The 18374-nt window shown below is 47.3% G+C and overlaps 1 protein-coding gene across 1 annotated transcript in view; it reads right to left on the reverse strand.

The window, feature by feature from the left end:
- LOC120948156 (uncharacterized) overlaps positions 1–18374 on the reverse strand; it is a 44641-nt gene that overhangs the window by 699 nt on the left and 25568 nt on the right. The window contains exons 3-6 of the mRNA XM_049606906.1: positions 14488–14962; positions 2192–3475; positions 1175–1365; positions 549–1095 (exon numbers count right to left, since the gene is read on the reverse strand). Of these exons, the coding sequence (XP_049462863.1) occupies positions 549–1095; positions 1175–1365; positions 2192–3475; positions 14488–14962 (2497 nt within the window). The remainder of the gene's footprint in view (positions 1–548; positions 1096–1174; positions 1366–2191; positions 3476–14487; positions 14963–18374) is intronic.

Raw genomic sequence — 18374 nt, forward strand, 5'->3', positions numbered from 1 at the left:
AGAGCCCTCATTTCCCGGTTTGCTGTGAATGTGTGACTGTCGGTTGAATAAATAACAAGAGCACAGACGGTGGAGTGGCATTTAAAAATCAAACTTTATGAGTGGTCGCGTGGCAAGTATGGCATGAGGTGGGTGAAATTGTTAAAACACACACACACACACTGAGTGTGTTGTGTTTTATCCCTAACCACCCACTGAGCCACCCACAACGGCATTTCCGTGCCAGGACTGGTGCCAGGATATTAAAATATTTAACTTGACGTCGCGCCTTTAAACGTTCTAAAAGTAGGTACGGGGCAATATGGAGGATAGCTTATGCCGTGAGGGAGAATGTGAATGTGTATGCGTATGCTATTTTTAAACTCCATACCATGCCGTCGTCCGATATGTGGTCTTATGGAGGGGACTATGACAGTTGTGAGCAGTAAAAGTGGAAATAAAATCGATTCTTATCATTCAGCCGACATATGTTTACCATTAAAATAATCGATTGTCGTGTCGGTTCATGTTGTTATAATGATGTATTCTCCTCCCCAAGGACTACTTACGGCAAACGGAGCACCGATCCTCATCGCTACCATCACCACACCCGTCCCGGCCGGAGCAGACAATCGCGGTCGACCGGCACCGTCCATTGGCGCAGCGCATCGGGCAGTAGTTGCGGCCCCGTGCCGTCGGACCGCTCAGCAGCTTCACGAAAAAGTTCGGCACGGCACGCGATCCGCACAGGTGCGGCGGTTCGTCGCTTCCATCCCGGCAGGACACGATCGCATTGCAGTACTCGTACTCGGGCAAACACTCCCCGCTGCGGCACATGAACGTGTGCTCCGGGCACTTGCGCGACTTGCGGAAATCGCACCCAACCTCGTCCTCGCCGTGCGGGCACTGGGCCTTTCCGTCGCAGATGCCGGCCCGCGATATGCAGCGGCCACTCTTTTCGCACCGGAACGACAGCTCCGGACAGCTGGCCGCCCGCTGCTGCAGGGTACCGTTCGCCTTCTGTGAGAAATTACACTCCTCATCGGACGCGTCGCTACAATCCGGACGGCCATCGCACACGAAGAACCAGCTGATGCAGATTCCACTCGAGCGGCACTAAAGTGAGAGGAGAAGAAATGGAGGGTGTTAGTTTATGCATAACAAAGAGCTCGGTTCTAGGACGAAGGATACGCACCTGGAACGTTCCCCGAGAGCAGCCAGTGTTGGTGGCCCGGCAAGCATCGTCCGGCGTGCGGTAGGAACAGTCGCAGCGTCCCTCATCGTTACAGTAGCTGTACGGGTCGGCCAACTGGCACTGTTCGTTGCTGGCACAGGATAGTCCCAATGAAACGGGACCGTCTCCCAAGTCCACACGAGTGCGTATTCCTGTTAATGGGTAAAAAAGCAATTGTGTTAATATTTGCAGATCGGTTTGACAAAATTGTGTTCGGTATTGGGAATGTATTACACAGCTTGTTATATCTGAATTGAAGATTTAATGTTTTAAAAGTAGTTAACATTTGGAGCAGAAAAATTGAAACCATATAAAACTTTGTAGAGAATTTAAATTATCCATCTTTTGTTAATGATTTAAAAGATCAAAGGAACTTGTTATTTACACGCCTCAAAGATCTGCAGATATGTCTTTTAAATTTAATATGTTCAGACCAGACTCTTAAATCTATGAAAAGTTGTAAGAATATATGACATAAAATCAATATTGTCTTATTTTGAATAATAATAACTCAATTTGGTGGAAAGAAGTGAAATGTTGACACAATCACACTCCAAACTACTACTACAGAAATTTACATATTTAATTTATAATTACAAAAATTGAAAGTATTAGATATCAGGAAATTTTTGATTCTCTTTTATAAAAATAAAATAAATAAAATCTATTTGAAATGGTTGGCTTTGTTTGAAAATAAACCCACAACTTCCTCAATTAATACAATTTCTTCGCTTTTTGAAAAAGTTTGCCGACACCTGCAAACGTCGAACGTGCCTGTGACTATTTATGGCAGAGGGTGACGTCATCAACACATCACGGTCCGGTACTAGTACTATAAACTCACAACTAGATGGCGCTGCGCTGCGAGATTTCAAATCTCACGTGCACGTGCTTTAACGGAAAGAAGCACGTTTACGGTCTCGGAACTACTAATTTCCCCGCAATTAATTTCCTATTTTTAATACACCTTCTACTTACTTGCAGTGGATGTGGCTGCCGTGGTGGTGGAGAGCGGTGCTTCCGGTTCCATCGCCGTCGTACGGCTGGCCAACCTTAGCAACGTTTCCGTGGTCGTGTCCACCGCGTGCGTGTCGACGATTTCGTTCTCGTGCTCGGCGTGGCGGGTCGTTTCGCGCGCCTCAAACCGTTCCTTCGGGGCGGGGCTCTTCACAACTAGCTCCTCTACCTCTTCCTCGTCGAACAGCTTCGAGTCCTGGCGGCGCAGCTGCACATCGTGGTACTGCTCGATCAGCTCGGTCGTCGTTAGTTCCTTCGCATCGTTCGCTTCCGTGTTCGATTGCTCGGTGGAGGTGGCTACCAGTGTCGTGTCTTCCATGTGTTCCGCAGTGGCAGTGGTAGTTTCTTGCTGTATCAGAGAAGCGGCTTGCTGGGTGTACGTAGCTTCAGGTGCATCCGTACGATCGTACTCCACCAGTTCCACTTCATTCTCAACATCACTTGGTTCCTCCGTGTCGTACTGCAACTCTGTAGTGGTAGGCTCATGGTCCTGTGTCAGAGTCGTCGTCTCACTGCGTTCCGTCGTTTGTCCATCGTTTGAAACGGTCACCACTTCGATCGTCGTCACACCCTCGCTGTCACTCTTGTCCAGCGCATCCTGTTCCCGCTCCTGCGACGTAATGGCTTCGGCAATTTCGCTAGCCCAAGCACCGGCCGTCGTTGTCGCGAGGGCATCGGCAAGCTCCTGCCGCTTGAACTGCTCCTCCACCTCCTGCTCCAGGTTCGCATACTCCTCCGTGTTCTCGTACCGCTCCATACCGCTCACGGTCGTCGTCACACGCTCACCCTCACCCGGATAGCGGCTGCTCGTAGTAATCTCGATAAAGTCCGTCGTGCTGATACCATCCTCTTCCGAACCGGCCGACTGATATTCCGTGGTAATGTGGTCCTCCGCCGACGCCATCTGCTCATCCTGTGCATCGTCCCGATGCACAATATTGTCCACCACGATCACGTCGTCCTCCGTCGTGGTTGACATTCGATCGATCGAGCCGAGCTCATTGTCCATCTGCTCCGTAGCGGCGGGCGCTTGCTGCTGCGGTTTGGTGAAAGCTGGCAGCAGCTCCTGCTCGACCGGCACCGCTTCCGTTACCGGGTCCGTCACACAGGTCGGTCCGTTTTGGCGCGCCGGCGAGGTGCACTGACAGCGCCCGAACAGGTTCGGGATGAGGAAGTCGCAGTGGCTCGCCGCGTCCCACATGCGGCAGTGCGCGTGGCTGTAGCAAACCGTGCTCGGCTGGGCGGCTGCAAAAAAGTCCGAGAAACACATGATAACGATTATGCGATTTGCGAAATACATACACACAAATGGATACGGTGACATTTGTCAAATTGCGTGCGCATTAGGGCACGCCAGCCCCGTCGGCCCCGACAGGCGGGTTTTAATTTATGGCGCAAAACAACCATTCCCGCTACCCGATTTTCGATTTCCGGTCGCACGCACACCGAGCCGAAAGAGGACAAGTGTTTTCGATTAAATTATTAGAAAGCGTACATCGCGCGGGCTGCATAAATGAATGCGCTTTTTATGCATTTTCTGGCATTAGTGCTCTCTGAGTTCAGGATTTAAATGGAATGAGAAGAGAGAGAAAGAGGGAGCTGCATAAGCTGAATGCAGCGATGTCTGTGGTGTGCGGAAATTGAAAACGGAAAAGCTAATTCCCATCGACATTGGGCACAGAGTATCAGATGCAGTGAACCGAGCCAATCGGAATCGCTGTTTGTACGGTGAAAATGTGCGAAATAAATCATTCCATTGTTTGGGGAATGTTTAAAATTATATGTGACGTTGGGTTATTATTCTAACCATAATCGTATTTTCAGGATCTCCAAAATGCTGTACTCGTATTGTCTGCCCATTGACATACGAAACTTGCTTTCTTTCCTTCACTACATCTAATAGCTAGTTATCATCTTGAAATCGAGCCGGCTCCATTCATGCAAAGCCCACCAAACAAAAGGCCCCATAACTGATCGGCAGTACTTGTGCGTGTCATACTGTCCCGCAAACTGCTCGGGAACGGGTGACATCATACTCGGAGCGTTTCGATGGGCTAACCTTGCTAGTTGACCTACAAAAGGCGGGTTGAAACCATTCCCAGGTGAAAACTGCGTACACAAACACACACACGGTGGTCGCATAATGCTCTACCATTTGTGCGAGAAGTCGGTACGCAATCTTGGCGAGTGAAATTATGTCACTAGCCACTCGTGTGTCTATTCCACTGACATAAATCGCACAGACGGGCGACCGGAAGCATTTTACTGCACCAAGCATATTCCGTAAGCATCGAGCAGGCCTCGAGTAACCCACTATTTACTTGGTCTGCTGCATCGCATTGCACACATTGCCAGTGGTGGAATCTTGCTGCGAGTTCTCAGCGTCATCTTCATTCCAGGGCGCGCCGGTTGCGATATGCGGCGAGCACGCGAGCTGATGCCTTGCGAGGCAGATGGGAGAGCATCGCGATATGCAACGATAACCACACTCATATCACATTTCCGTGTGAATTCGAAGCTGATCTGGGTTGAGGTTGGGAGCCTTCAGCAGCAGCAGCGTGACGGTACGTCATCAATTAGCCTACCTGGTGAAGTGTTTTGCAACTGGATACGGTGGCCACTTATCGGGTGTTTTAAGAGGTCATTTATCCGTCATTTTACATTGAAATGCCGTGAAATGCAAAGACAGAGATGTGCTCTCGGAGTTGCGTTGGAGATTAAGAACTCCCGGATCTTTGTGCTTATAATCGCCGTCCATTTATCAAAATGAACGCCCTATTAAATAGAAATCACAATTTCATCCTTAAATGTTACACTTCCCAGAAAATGCATCCAAACAAGCCGGAGAGGATAATTAGAGAAAACGGCTTCACTTGCGCTGCATTTCATCACAAACGATTATGGCCAATCATAAAGCATCGTTACCATACATATAAGCTCGGAACGTTCGATACGGAGCAGCAGGAAGGAGAGCCTCAAATCGTTTTCAAAGCACTTCGATTACTAATAGCACGCGACACGCGAGCGCGAGATGTTGGCTTCTATCAATCTCGGAATCCCCTTAGGATGGGAAACTGAGGTCAATTATCATACCTTACCCCCTCCCCCGTCCGTGGTGGCAATCGACCGTGGTAAAGAGGCGATTCAATTAATTCTCACCAACGACTGGCTGGCACGGAAAGCCGCGATGGCCACGATAGTAAGAGCATATCGAAAACCACTCGGCCCGTCCGACGGATAATCGTAAAAACAAATGGTCCGTGTGCATCCGTGATGACATCTTGGTGATGCCCTCATCTTGCGCACAGTTACAGTTACGCGTTGTCCAAAGGAAACTTGATACCCTTTGCTTCCAGCACTCCAAACGCTCGGAAGAGTGACGATTCGCCACCACCTGACCTTGATTTGTGCGACACGATTCAGGCGCGAGTGAGGAGGCGGGAAAAAAGGGAAAATGACACTCTTATTCCGCGAAGCAAACACGCAGCTTCGCCTGGTTAACCTGCCTGATTAATGACAGCGAAATTGTTTCGCTCCGCTCCTCCCAAACTGCGCAGAAAGGGGGTTGGAGCATAATTTTAGGTTTGTTATGCAAATTGAAGCTACCGCACGAGAGACACGCGCGCATGTGTGTGTGCTTTTGTTTCCCTAAGGGCGTCTTGAGCGATGCGCGTCTTCGCCGGATGAACCTCGGTGGTTGGGAGTTGAGAACCGTGCAAGACGTCAAGATCGAGGCGAGTAAGTGAGTGCAGCTTTTGGGACAGAGGGAAGATAAAAGTTAACCCACTTTTTTGTGCTTTTATTCATGCATGCTTTATGAGCTACCATCCCACCCTACGGCAAGGTGAGAGGGGGTCTTTTGTTTTGTGCCCTGACTTACATTCTTGCGTCTGAATTTGTTTCAATTTCTTTTGATATTTTAATAGCCGGGTTTGTTGTAGCGATTGTGATGGAAAATAGAATGAAGTCTTTTGTTTGTGGGACGGTTTGGCTTTTTGTAAGGAAAAATGGAGTGAAAGCTACAATTCTGAACAGTTTGGGGGGTTGTTAGTAAGGGGTTTAGCAAGGTTAAAGGTAAAGTTCATAGTTTATAATGAATATCAAGTAAGAATTGGTCGATTTAAGTTTTTCTTATTGTATTGTCCGTAAATACAAAAGGTATCCAAAGGTAACCGGCTGTCGCAACAAGGATGGAGATCTGGTTAGTAACCTGCCAGAGGTCCTCCCGCGGTGGGCTCAGTACTTTGATGAATTACTCAACGACCAGGTGAATGAAGAGCTAGAAGCGCCATTCGCAAATAGTGTCATGCTACTGCCACCTAGCATAGAAAAAAACACGAAAAGCTATCCGTCGGCTGAAAAATAACAAGGCAACGACGAGGAACCAACGGAATTGCAGCTGACCCTCGGCATCGTCTATCCCATATACAAGCAGAGATATAGGTTGGACTGCAACTACTACAGGGGTATTACGGTGTTGAATACCGCCTATAAAATATTCTCCCTGATCCTTCAGGATTGCCTTATCCCGCACGTCAAAGAGATAATCGGAAACTATCAAAGAGGATTGCGAAACGGAGATCTTGGAGAAGATGGCTGAATACAGACACGACACATACTATCTCTTCATTGACTTGAAAGCCGCATATGATAGCATAGCCAGGGTAAAACCGTATGACGCTCTTTTGGAATCCCGTCCAAACTGATAAGGCTAGTTAGAATGACTATGACCAAAGTCACTGGCCAGGTGAGGGTGGATGGATAACTCTCTGAACCTTTTGCTACCACCAAGGCTCTGCGCCAAGGAGAAGGGCTTGCCTGTCTCCTGTTCAACCAGGCGCTAGAGAGGGCCATTTGCGACTCGAAGGTGGAGACTTCGGGAACCATCTTCTATAAGTCAACCCAGATCCTGGCATACGCTGATGATATAGACATCATTCGTCTGCGGCTCTCCTATGTAGCAAGGGATCGAGTAGAGAGCCTCGGATTGCAGATAAACGAGGCAAAGACCAAACTGATGGTGGCAACAATAGAGGGCCTACCAATAAATAACCAGAATCTACGTAGGCGTGACGTACCGATAGGTGAACGCACTTTTGAAGTCGTCTCACAATTCACCTAACTTGGGTCAAAGGTCAGCAACGACAATAGCATGGTAGCTGAGTTGCGCAAAAGGATGCTGGCTGCCAACCGATCATTCTACAGTCTGAATAATCAGTTCACCTCAAAGAACCTGTCGGGATGGACGAAGCTGGGACTATATAGTACTTATATAGTACCGGTACTCACATATGCCTCTGAGACATGGACACTGTTCAAATCTGACGAAACCCTCTTAGCCGCGTTCGAGAGGAAAATGCTCAGAAGGATACTTGGCCCCGTATGTGTGGAAGGACAATGGAGGAGCCGCTATAATGACGAACTATACGAGATGTACGGCGACCTCACTGTCGTGCAGCGTATCAAGCTCGCCAGGCTCCGGTGGGCTGGCCATGTTTTACGCATGGAAACGAACGACCCAGTCCGTAAAGTCATTTTAGGCCGTCCAGAAGAACAAAGGAGTCGTGATAGGCCCAAACTGAGGTGGCATAATTGCGTGGAGTCGCTATTAAGGCCGGGATAATGCACTAGCAGACGAAGGCGCGAGACCGTGAGCGGTTTCGGACAAGTAAATAAATACAAAAAAAATCAAAGAATTCATCGTTGATTTTCATTTCAAAAGATACAAATGGCAACAAATACAGTTGCTCTAGCCAAATAACAGCAATCTGAATAATTAATTTGAAGCTTCTTTTCCTAAATTAAAAGCCTAATGAAGTGTTTTTGTAAAGAAGATCTTATACCCCTTATGCATCCCTTTTCTCAACACACTCATTGCTAGCCCACTTTTCCCCGATCAAACCATTATTACCATGTCGAGCTGACAGCAAAACGCGCACAAAACACCTGTCAGTGAAGGGGCCTTCAGCCTCCATTGCAGCTCAATTGTCTGACCGTTTGTAAATCCACCGACCACGAGCGGGACTAATTTCATGAACACTCTATTAGGCGCAAGAAGCCGTTATTAAAACCCTATTTGTCCACCTTGCTCTATTGTGGCACCGGTGGAGGAGCAGGACGCAGGTTTTCACTTTTCTTCCTAATGCTTTCCTTTTTCATAGCTCGACCGCGACCTTTCTCCTCTGTGGTTGGATAGCTCGCCCGTTCCAACACAAGAACCAACGGCGCACCGAACGGGCTTTATTTTCTGGCTGAACTGTTTGAACAAATTTGCCCCACTACCGGCCGCGCGCTGCCTGTAAATCCATTGCAAATCGGTCGGATAATGAGTGCACACTGATGGCTGTCCGTTTTTCGCCCTCGTCTGGTTGGTTTGCTGATTGTGAATGCTGGTGGCGGTCATGGCAAGCTTGCGCTTATAGAATGAGCATAAGCTTTTCTCCAGGATGGTTTTTGGTGAGGGTTCCAGTGTCCATGGAAGGCGCGCTGGTGGAGGCTGTACTGATGCTAAAAACACTTTGACACACTTCGATAGGGCCGAAGAAAGTTGCGCGCAAGTTGCTTCACCTCCCTGTTGCCTTTCGAAAAACATATTTGTTTTATTGCACTTCAAATGAGTTACTCGCGGCGTGTGCAAAGTCCTGTTCATTATGGGAGTTCATTATGGGCAGAAATAGGTTCCCTTTCGCAAGGTTGTGGCCTAGATGTGTAAGCAATTTGATTGGACATTTCGCTTCCAGTTAGTCACAACGAGCAAAAAAAAAAGCGAATCAAAAACGTAATTAGAATACCAATGCCTTTCCTTTTTTGTTGGTTGTAATAAGAGCAAATTCCAGGATTCCTTCAGATGCGGCAAAGTAGTTCTTATAGTTCTTTGCCGCCTTGGTTTCGTCACCCGCTCGGATGGCATCTCATTAGCGAGAATATGCTTTCGAATGGACAAAGTTACGCAATTCCAGCTACCGGATTGCAATATTGTGAGCGCTTAATCCATGCTTCTCGCTTGTCGGTCGCCCCTTAATCAGTGTCGGCAAGGTTTTCTGGAATGTTGATAACGCATTCTCCAAGGTAGTGAGAAGTTGCTGAACAGCAGGATTAACACAATCTTCAATGTACTGATGGGACAAACAAAACATGACCGGTTGATAGGAAGGAATTATTTAATGATGCTTTTGTTGTGGACATGAGCCTCTTGGGGGTGTGCTTGAGTTTGTACAGCATTCAATGTGGAAAGGTGTCTGTAAGTAGCACCGCAACCATTATTAGCACGCTCGAAACTCGTGGAAAATGTTGTTAATTCGCCATTGTACCAAACACGGGAAGAAGCGCAACAATCGGGGATTTTGTGTCCGGTAAATTGGAACCGGATTTTCGTCAAATTCCTGCCGCTCTTGCTTCGTTTCTAACACACAACTCGGCGGATGCGCCCTAAATGTGTGCTACCCTATCCGAGCGATGGCAGCGAAGGGTGTTAAGAGTTTAAATAAATCCCTTCCCTTTCCCGTTAGAGCGTAGCCAGCGCGGGTGTCTGCCTCAAATAAACGCCATTTGTGCTGTATTGTTGTATCGCCCAGCAGCAGCAGCATCAGCAGCATCATAATTGTAGCACCCGAAAGATCAACCTGCGCTGGGGTAATCGAATATCCGCTCCGATTTTTTTTGTGATTTTTTTTTCGATCGGATTGGAAAAGAAATTCTTACGGTACGGAACGCCAAACCAAAACAAATGAAAGGAACAAAGCGAGAGAGGGTTTGCGGCATTGGATGAGGGGCGTTTGTTGAATTATGTAATTTTCGTGATCATTACCGCCTTATAATGGAAAGGTGCACTTGTGCGCGGCTGTGTGCCTGCCGAGGAAGCCACAAAGCGCAGAAGAATGCAGCGCGCTCCGGTTGATTGGGCGTACCCGGGGTTGTGGTTTTTGATTATAATTCCCCCCCCCCCCCTCCTCCGTCTCTTACCGATTGGCCTGCAAACCGTCCTACGATCGTTCCCTTTTTTTTTGTACGCCCGCAGGCTGTAATCGAGGTAGAGATGCTCATCCGGTGCCGGGAAAGTTCAAGTTCACGACCGGCACGCAGCGCACCAAGGCCTCCAAGGCGGAGCATTAGCATAAGCCACATCCAAAGAGGGCTGTGCCGGTACGGGAGTGCTGCAGACGCCCAGACAGAATGCAGAACGTGCTGGAGAGAAGATGGGGCTTTGCGCTTAATAGAATTAACTGATTTCACGTCTACTATTACAGACCGCGCTTTGCCGGCGAACCGGTTGAAGCAATGTTTAAGGTAATGGTGAAATCGATCACCCTTACCGACGGGCTACAGTTATTGCAGTTAAATCTTAAAAAGGGCTCTGCGGTGTCTTGGTGTGGAGGAAGATTGCGCGCAATTACTTGCTTGCTTCCAGATAATAATTTCAGCAAAACGATCGTTTATTGCGTGCAAAATATATATCTCAAGCCGTCTTCAATAATGTAATGCCCTTTTTGCGCACACGAAAAGAAAGTCGAAAAATTGCATTAAAACAAAACAACAGTTGCCTTTTGTTTTCTTATGAATGATAAATCACTACCAAAACAAAGCTTTTACCAACAAAAAGCATCGTATCTTTTTCTCAAACCACTTTGAGAGTAAAGCAGCAACCCAAAACAAGACGCTTTTCATTTCCGCCATTCAACTGCAGCAGCCTCCTTTTCCACGTGGCTTGTTAATCATGATGATGTGCAAAAAAAACCCCAACAAACCAGTGTACATTACCACCCTCAATCTGGTGCATAGCATAATTTGTGCAACAAAACAGCAAAAAAAGTCCATTACGAACGAGCCCGCGTGGGAAAATGGCGTGTGAGTGCTCCTTTTTGATAGCTGCCCGGTCTTTTTCGAGGTCATGGCACGGGTTTTTGGGTTGTTGTTATTGCTTCCAGGTTGCTTTGTTGTAGTTTTGCACGCGCGAATTTCCATGCACCACATCGGGGCGGCAAGCGCACGTGGACGATCCGCCGCCGTTTGGTGGAGAAAGTGTTTGACAGTGCAAAGTTTCACTGGCCGCAAAGAAGGAACGGATCGACCGTTCCACATCATCTAAAGCCCCCGGAAAAAATGGTCGATTGATTGATTTTTACGAGAAGTGATTAATACTAGACGCGATCGGGGGAACGGATGACCTCGCAAGCTGCTACTTAGGTAGATGAAAATTAGACGGTTGCGTATCCTGTTTGGATTTTTCTCCAAAATAGGAAGCCTCACCACTTTCACTGACTGAGCCATTGATCTGGTACCTAGTGATCGGTATTGTTCTTTGGGAAGGCTTTAGAGCGGGTATTACGAAGCTTCATTTCCTGGGTGAAAGCGACGCGACCCATCGCGGATTAAAAACGAAGATTCGTTTGTTTTAAAAAATGCCACGCAAAACCCGAAACTATTATTTGGTTGCTCTCCCAAAGGTGATTTCCTGTGTTATTAAACCAACCCTGCGTAGGTAGTGCATTTTGTGAAGGTAAAAGCCACTATAAATAGAAGAAGAACAAATTAGTAGCTTTCAGGGTCTATGCCCTTTGTTGTGGAGTTTATGAAGTTTTAGAAAACCATGTTAGAGATGAACCAATAAATCTTCCAATATTAATTGTCAACAGAGATCGAGGATCGATTACCTCAAGTGCTCTCCACTTGTAGCTCAGTATAGCTAATTGTCGATCATTGTGCATGTGCTCCACATTCCTAATAGCCCAGCCGAGCAATGGATCCACTTCAAATCAATAATAGACAATTAAGGGGCAGGTTAAACGTATGCTTCCATTCCATGCTCACTCGTAGTGGCCAGCAGTTGCCGCAGCAGCATCAAGCTCCACCGTTTTGCTCCCATTTTTTTTTGCTTTGCACCCCACTCCAAGCGTTTGTGTGTGTTCATTATTTCGGTAAAACATCGCTAATCGTCCACCATTACTGTCGCTGTTGTGAGCGAGGTTTCTCCCAACACACACACAGATACACACACAGATACACAAATGCAACGGCTGGTGCTTGGTGCAGGGTGTGGTGCAGGTCCGGCTCACATGCTTCACATGTGCTGGGGTAAGCATCAAAATTGGACCAATCTGTGTTGGTCCGGCACTTATGTCCGGCGTGTTTGCCGACATAAAGCCCCCGTCCGCCCAAACCCATTCAGCATAAGTGGGGAGAGAGACAGCGGTGATGACGACGACGACGACGACGATGATGATGGTGCAATACCATTGTTCCTGGTACCGCGCGGAACGTTGACGGTTGCTGTCACGTCATGGATCCGGCGTTGACCGGTTGACCGGAAAACGGAGAAGCAGCTCGCGCTCATTAGGTCGCCCGACGGACCAGGTCATAGCCTGTGACATAGAACGGAGAACGGTACAGAAACGTGGTGGTGACGTTAAATTACGCGTAACATTCGTACACGCTCACACTGGAGAAGCGCGCCGGAACACGCGAGTGAACGGTTGCACTGTGAACCAGAACACACACACACCATTAGCAGACTTTTCCATCCATTTCCGTCTCCGATGTGGCGGCCAGAATCGGTAGAAAGAAAAGAAAACAAATTTGCGAACCCAAAAAAACACGAAAGCCAACAAGCCATCCCAGATAAGGCTTAATCACACGCATCCATTGCTTATTAGGTCCCGCATTCGAACAGTGAATGGCCATGATTTGAGGCAATTTTGCGTCCAAGATTTGCCTCGTGTCATGCGCCACCCTAGAATAGCGTCCAAAAACAAACCATAAAGCTCGGCGCTAGTTAGCGCATTAAGGGGAATCGGGAACCCAAAAAAAAAAGTTTTCCCTAAACCATAAGAATCAAAGATCGGTTTACGGTCGAGCGCGTACCTACGAGAGAAGAAGGAGGCAGATTGGTCGTCTTCGAAGTAGATGGGATAAATGCCATTGTTCGGCCGGTGCTCATTATCTCTGTAATCTTTGGTGTGCTGTGTGTCAATCGGCAAATCGGTCTCCCCCCCCCCCATTCCGTGACCTAACAACCCGGGAGTGGGCAATTAATGAGGACGCACTACAAAAGCCACGAGTCGTTGATATTGGGAAAAATCAGCAAGAGAAGAGTGCTGGTCAAGAATTTTGCTAGCTAGAAGAAACATGGAGCATCAACAAGGTCTGTTTTTACTATACTTAAAGATGTTTTACAAATGCATTAATATTAAATCGCTGCAACTGTTAAAGGGCAAATGGAGGGATGCCAACATGTTGTACATTAATGTTCCTGTAGTTCCGCTATAACTGTACATCTCGGCAGAATTTTAATGTCATTCAACATCGAGACATGTCTATTAGTTATGCTGGAAATTCCTGTACAACGAGCAGAGAAGAACATGCGACAAAACATGCGCCCTTGATGTTTATTTCCCAACATCTCTAAACTGTCCATAACTAACGATTGTCCTGTCATGTTCCGAGCGGATGGAATTCTTCGTAAAACATTTTAGCCTCCTCGCATTCGCGGGGAGTCAATACGATCGTTTCCACAATCAGTCACCACGGTTGGACGCCTCATTCGCCCTTTGCCTGTCTCGGCGTTGACGTCAATCAATTCATTTCGTAAACTGATTCCGCTAACTGTCAGGTCCTTTTATGTATTGATGATGATGATCCCTTTGGAAAGGTCCCTCTGGGTGGGCTAAATGTGTGAATAATTGTGATTGTAACCGACCGGTATCAGCGATCCGTCGTAGCTTCTCGTCACGTTTTCCGGCTTTCCGGTTTCCGTCAATAAGCGGAAAATGAAACCAAGACACAACCCGCGGACTGACTCATAATTCTTGAGAAATGTTCACGTACGCATACTTTCTAACTGATGGCAACAAATTTGCATGAGCGGCCTGATTTCGAATGCATCGCAGGCTCGTGTCATGAGCGTTCTTTTTTGTGCTATTGCTTCGATGACGACTCTTGGTGGTGCATTATTGGCATGGGATCGGGTTGGCAAAAAGTTGGTCACCCAACGCGGTAGTAGCATCGCGTGAGGGTCGAGCCACCAGCCCCCCCCCCCCCCCCCCCCCCCCCCCCCGGGATGGTTCGTCCAATAACGGGGTCAAGCTAGCGAAAATGGAGAAACAGCAGCGCCCATAACTGGTTGGCTGGGGCTGAGATTGTGGCAGCACTGATCGTCGGTATCGGTGGGAAAAATTGATACACACCATTCGGCCCCTTCAAACAAGCAACAAAAAAAAACAAACGAGCGGACAAAAGAAAAGAGGAAATGGGAAGATACTTACGCGAAAGACAGGTATGTTTGCGGAACTGTAGAAACCCTCCGTCGCACTGGCAGCGTCCACCGATGCAGCTACTGTTGGCCACACGCATCGAACACTGCTCGGACAGGCTACATTCGCTCTCCAGCAGCTGGGCTGTTGTGCGTAAAAGAGACACGGAAGCGGGACGGGAGGAAAGATTAATTAAATGCAACGCTCTACACACCGATGTAGGTCTGTGTCTATTTTTTGGGGATGGGCAGTCAAAAATGTTTCCCATGGCGGAATCAGTGCACCGAGAGGTCGGTAGCACCGGAACACGATACGTACATGGTAGACAGGAAGACTCGTTAAGCCGCACGAAGAACGGACTGCACTCGCAGATGCCCTCCAGGGTGCAGTAGCTGCCCTTGACGCTGTCCGAACAGTCCATGTCGTGCTGGCAGGTGTCGCCCAGCAGCAGTCCGTCCGCGGCCATTGCCGTCGTGCCTATCATTAGCTGGAAAATGGAGAAGCGAAGAACAGAAAGCGTTAGAGCGTTGGTAGTTTCTTTGCTTGATGATAGTTTAGCTAGTAACTAGAATGTATATCAGATTGATTCAAAGTTAATCGTTTTGAAACAAGTTCATGTTTTTCAAACATCGAAGACGTTTGCTTGTTTAATTTTGAAGATGTTACGATAAGTACATAATCATAATGTGTTTTATTAAGTAAACGCGTAGTTCCTCGATTAGACACTTAACGCCATCGGGTGAGCAAAATATGATTATTTTATGTATTTTTTATACAAGGATCTTCATTAATGTTACACATTATAAAGAGCCTAGGTCTTCCTAACTACCGTGATCCAATCGGCAGCCTCTCTGAGATTTACTTTTGCACCGAGCGAGAAAATCAGTTCGGAGACACATTTAAGGCAAACTCTCTACTATAATTCTTATAATTTCCGTAATGAATGAAACGTACAATTAAACGTACATCATGAGAAAATCAGAGTAAGAATCATTTTAAGTGATATTCTTGATGATATTAGCGTCAATTAATGAGGATTAAATGTTTAAATATAGACTAAATTGCTACACATCAACAGCACGGATGTTTGATACACTAAGATTTGACTAACAGCTCCCTTTCGCCATCTAGCGGCAAAACCTTCCCACTTCATTTACCCATATGCACTTTTCGACTAATCCTAACCTTACAATTTTATAAACAAATCAAAGCCACTCTGTTTCGTGTTCGGGCATGAGGTGATTCCTATCTCGCACTGAGCACGGTTTGTTTTAATTCCGAAACACGCCCAATCCATTCCATCTCATTAATGAACCAAATTAGAAGCCCGCAAGGGCCGTCTCATTCATGCCAGCTGACGATACGTTACGATCGGGTTGCCACCTTTCCCCCAGCCAGCACCTCCCACCGAGCGCAACAGGCGGGAGGTCGGATAATTCCATATGGAGGGAAAAAGTGCATCACGATTGCACCGTTAGCAGCGGACCCCTATCGAATTGCGCCTGCTGCCTTTTTTGTTGCCGTTGTGGTGAACGATGCCGTTGCCACCTTCCGCCGGTGTTGTTTGAAAAGATCCTGCCCCACGGCAGCCTCCTGCATGACCTTCATTCGTGATCGCACCCGAAGGAAAGTAGGTGCTGCACCCGGGACCACGGGAGAAAGCCAACTGCACGCGCACGTACACATGTCCTGTCCCTAGCCCTGTTCCCGAAGACCCCGAAGACAAACCCATATATAGTGGAAAGATTCCGCACCCCTCTTCGGCAGGGATTTGCTTCTGAATGGAAAACGAAAACGCTGCACTGCGCTGCTACGGTGCTAGAAAACGTGTCCCGATCGTGATCAAACATGTGAACTCATAATGGATTTAATCTCGATGACTTTAACGGGAGAGCATGAGGCATTGCTACCCCTCACCGCCTCCCCGTCTCGGTGGCACGAAAGTCGATGCACGACAGATCGTGTTGCAAAGTGGCCGGGGGATCGGCCAGGATGCCATGGTGCGGGTTCCGAGATTCCAGAAGGCATCCGCACAGGAACCTGTTTCTCCCGGTTTGCGATTCTGGGCCGGTGCGCAAACGGTCATGCAAACTTCCAGCTATCATGTGTGTATGCTTGTGTTTTTGCTAAGCCCTTCTAGCACAGCGACTCTCCTCGAGCCAATAAATAGGTCAAACAGAACCAGTGCAACTCTACAGGAGCAAATGCCAAACTTGAAACGAAACTCAACCGATCCGACTTGGGACTCCACTTCCACCAAACGGTCCAGCTAAATCCATTTGGACAAAGTTACAGTTGGATGGCAATCGTGAGGTTTTTGTGTGTGTGTGTGTGTGTGTGTGTGCTTGTTTGCCACTGTGCCGGCGCACAGGTGATAGACATTGGTAACTAGGACCAGTAGGTTTGGTACGGGGCACAAATCGGTGCCAGCTCGCTGGGGAAGCGACCGGTTCCTCATTTTCGCCTTCGTTTGCTTCCAGAAAGCAAAGAAGCATTCCAGAAGTGCGCCTGTGTTGCACTTGAGCCGCCGTACTCGATTTGCGCAAAACGCTCTCACTGGCTGAATGCTTGCACACTGTGCCAGAGTGTTTGACCTAATTTGATAGCCGGTTGCGGAAGGTAAAAGGGGTTTTGCATTGCATTGATTTCCTCCCCAGTTTCCCGGCTGTGGCTGTACCTGTTTCTTGCTGTTTTTTTTTTTTTGCTGTTCCTTTGCTCTCCCGTTTTGTATCTTCTGGCCGCTTAAACAAACCACCATTGACGAGCTTAATGGTGTGTTAGTTTTCCTTCATTAATGCGGTGACGAACGACACACGAGTGGAGCAGGGTGGCAATGAGGGTTGGCAGGTATGTGACAGCCACCGGTTGCCACTGTTGCTTTTTTTGCCGTTGAAAGGGAACATTGGCCGGATGTCTGTCCATCGCTGCGGCTGCTGCAGCATTCCTTGTCACATTGCCGCGAAGCAAATGATGTTGAATGATGGCTTTATTTAGATGTGTATCGGGCAGGGAACATTTCTCACACGTCGCACGACCACACCAACCGCTCAAGTGTATCGAGATAATTGACGTGTGTGTGTGTGTTTGGGGGATGGTGGTGGTATTAATTTCTGGGTGGCGCTTAAATGCGTCAACGAACCAACGGTCAAGGTGATTGTCAATCAAATGGAAATGTTGTTGTTGCTTAATTCCGCAATAGAAAGTGATCCCTTTTGAAGGTGGGAATTACCCAAGACAGCAAACTGTAGCAGTATCTAAATACACTGAAGATAGCTTGAAATGTTAGAATATGTAAATTTGTATATCTTGTGGCTTCAGTTTTCTGCGCTTGGGTCACAACTTTAAGGCTCAGTTGTTAACCTATTGCGTTAAGTGAGTTCTACATCGATCAAAACTCTAATTGAGACGAGATATGAGTAGAAAATTGGTGAAGAAGATGCTCTAAATCTATCTAAGAATCGTGGTAAGACAACTGGCTTGTGGACAGGATACCAGATGCCAGAGTAGCACAAGAAAATCAACAATTATGTTTAACTAATAGGCCTTTAAGAACTCGACAATTTTGAATTACTGATTTTCGTTATCGTCTTTTCTGTGCTACGGATCCATTATTATTGATGTCTATGATGTCTATGTCTGATTTGTATCCAAATGTCATTGACTTATCCTTTAGTGTCCCGAAATGTACAAGCGTCATACGAGATTGCACTACGTCTAATTTTAGGAGCCCATAGTGTATAAGACATTAGTTGTAATTGTGTATGTAGGCAACGGAGGCTCGATACCTTAATCATAAATAAATAAATAAATAATCAAACAACTCTGTTGGACCAGAATCTGGGAAAATATTACCATTTTTGCCTTAACAGCACAACATCGAGTTACTTTGTACATACTAG

The sequence above is a fragment of the Anopheles coluzzii genome, chromosome 2, assembly GCF_943734685.1.
Source record: "Anopheles coluzzii chromosome 2, AcolN3, whole genome shotgun sequence".
In the NCBI taxonomy this organism is placed as follows: Eukaryota; Metazoa; Arthropoda; class Insecta; order Diptera; family Culicidae; genus Anopheles; species Anopheles coluzzii.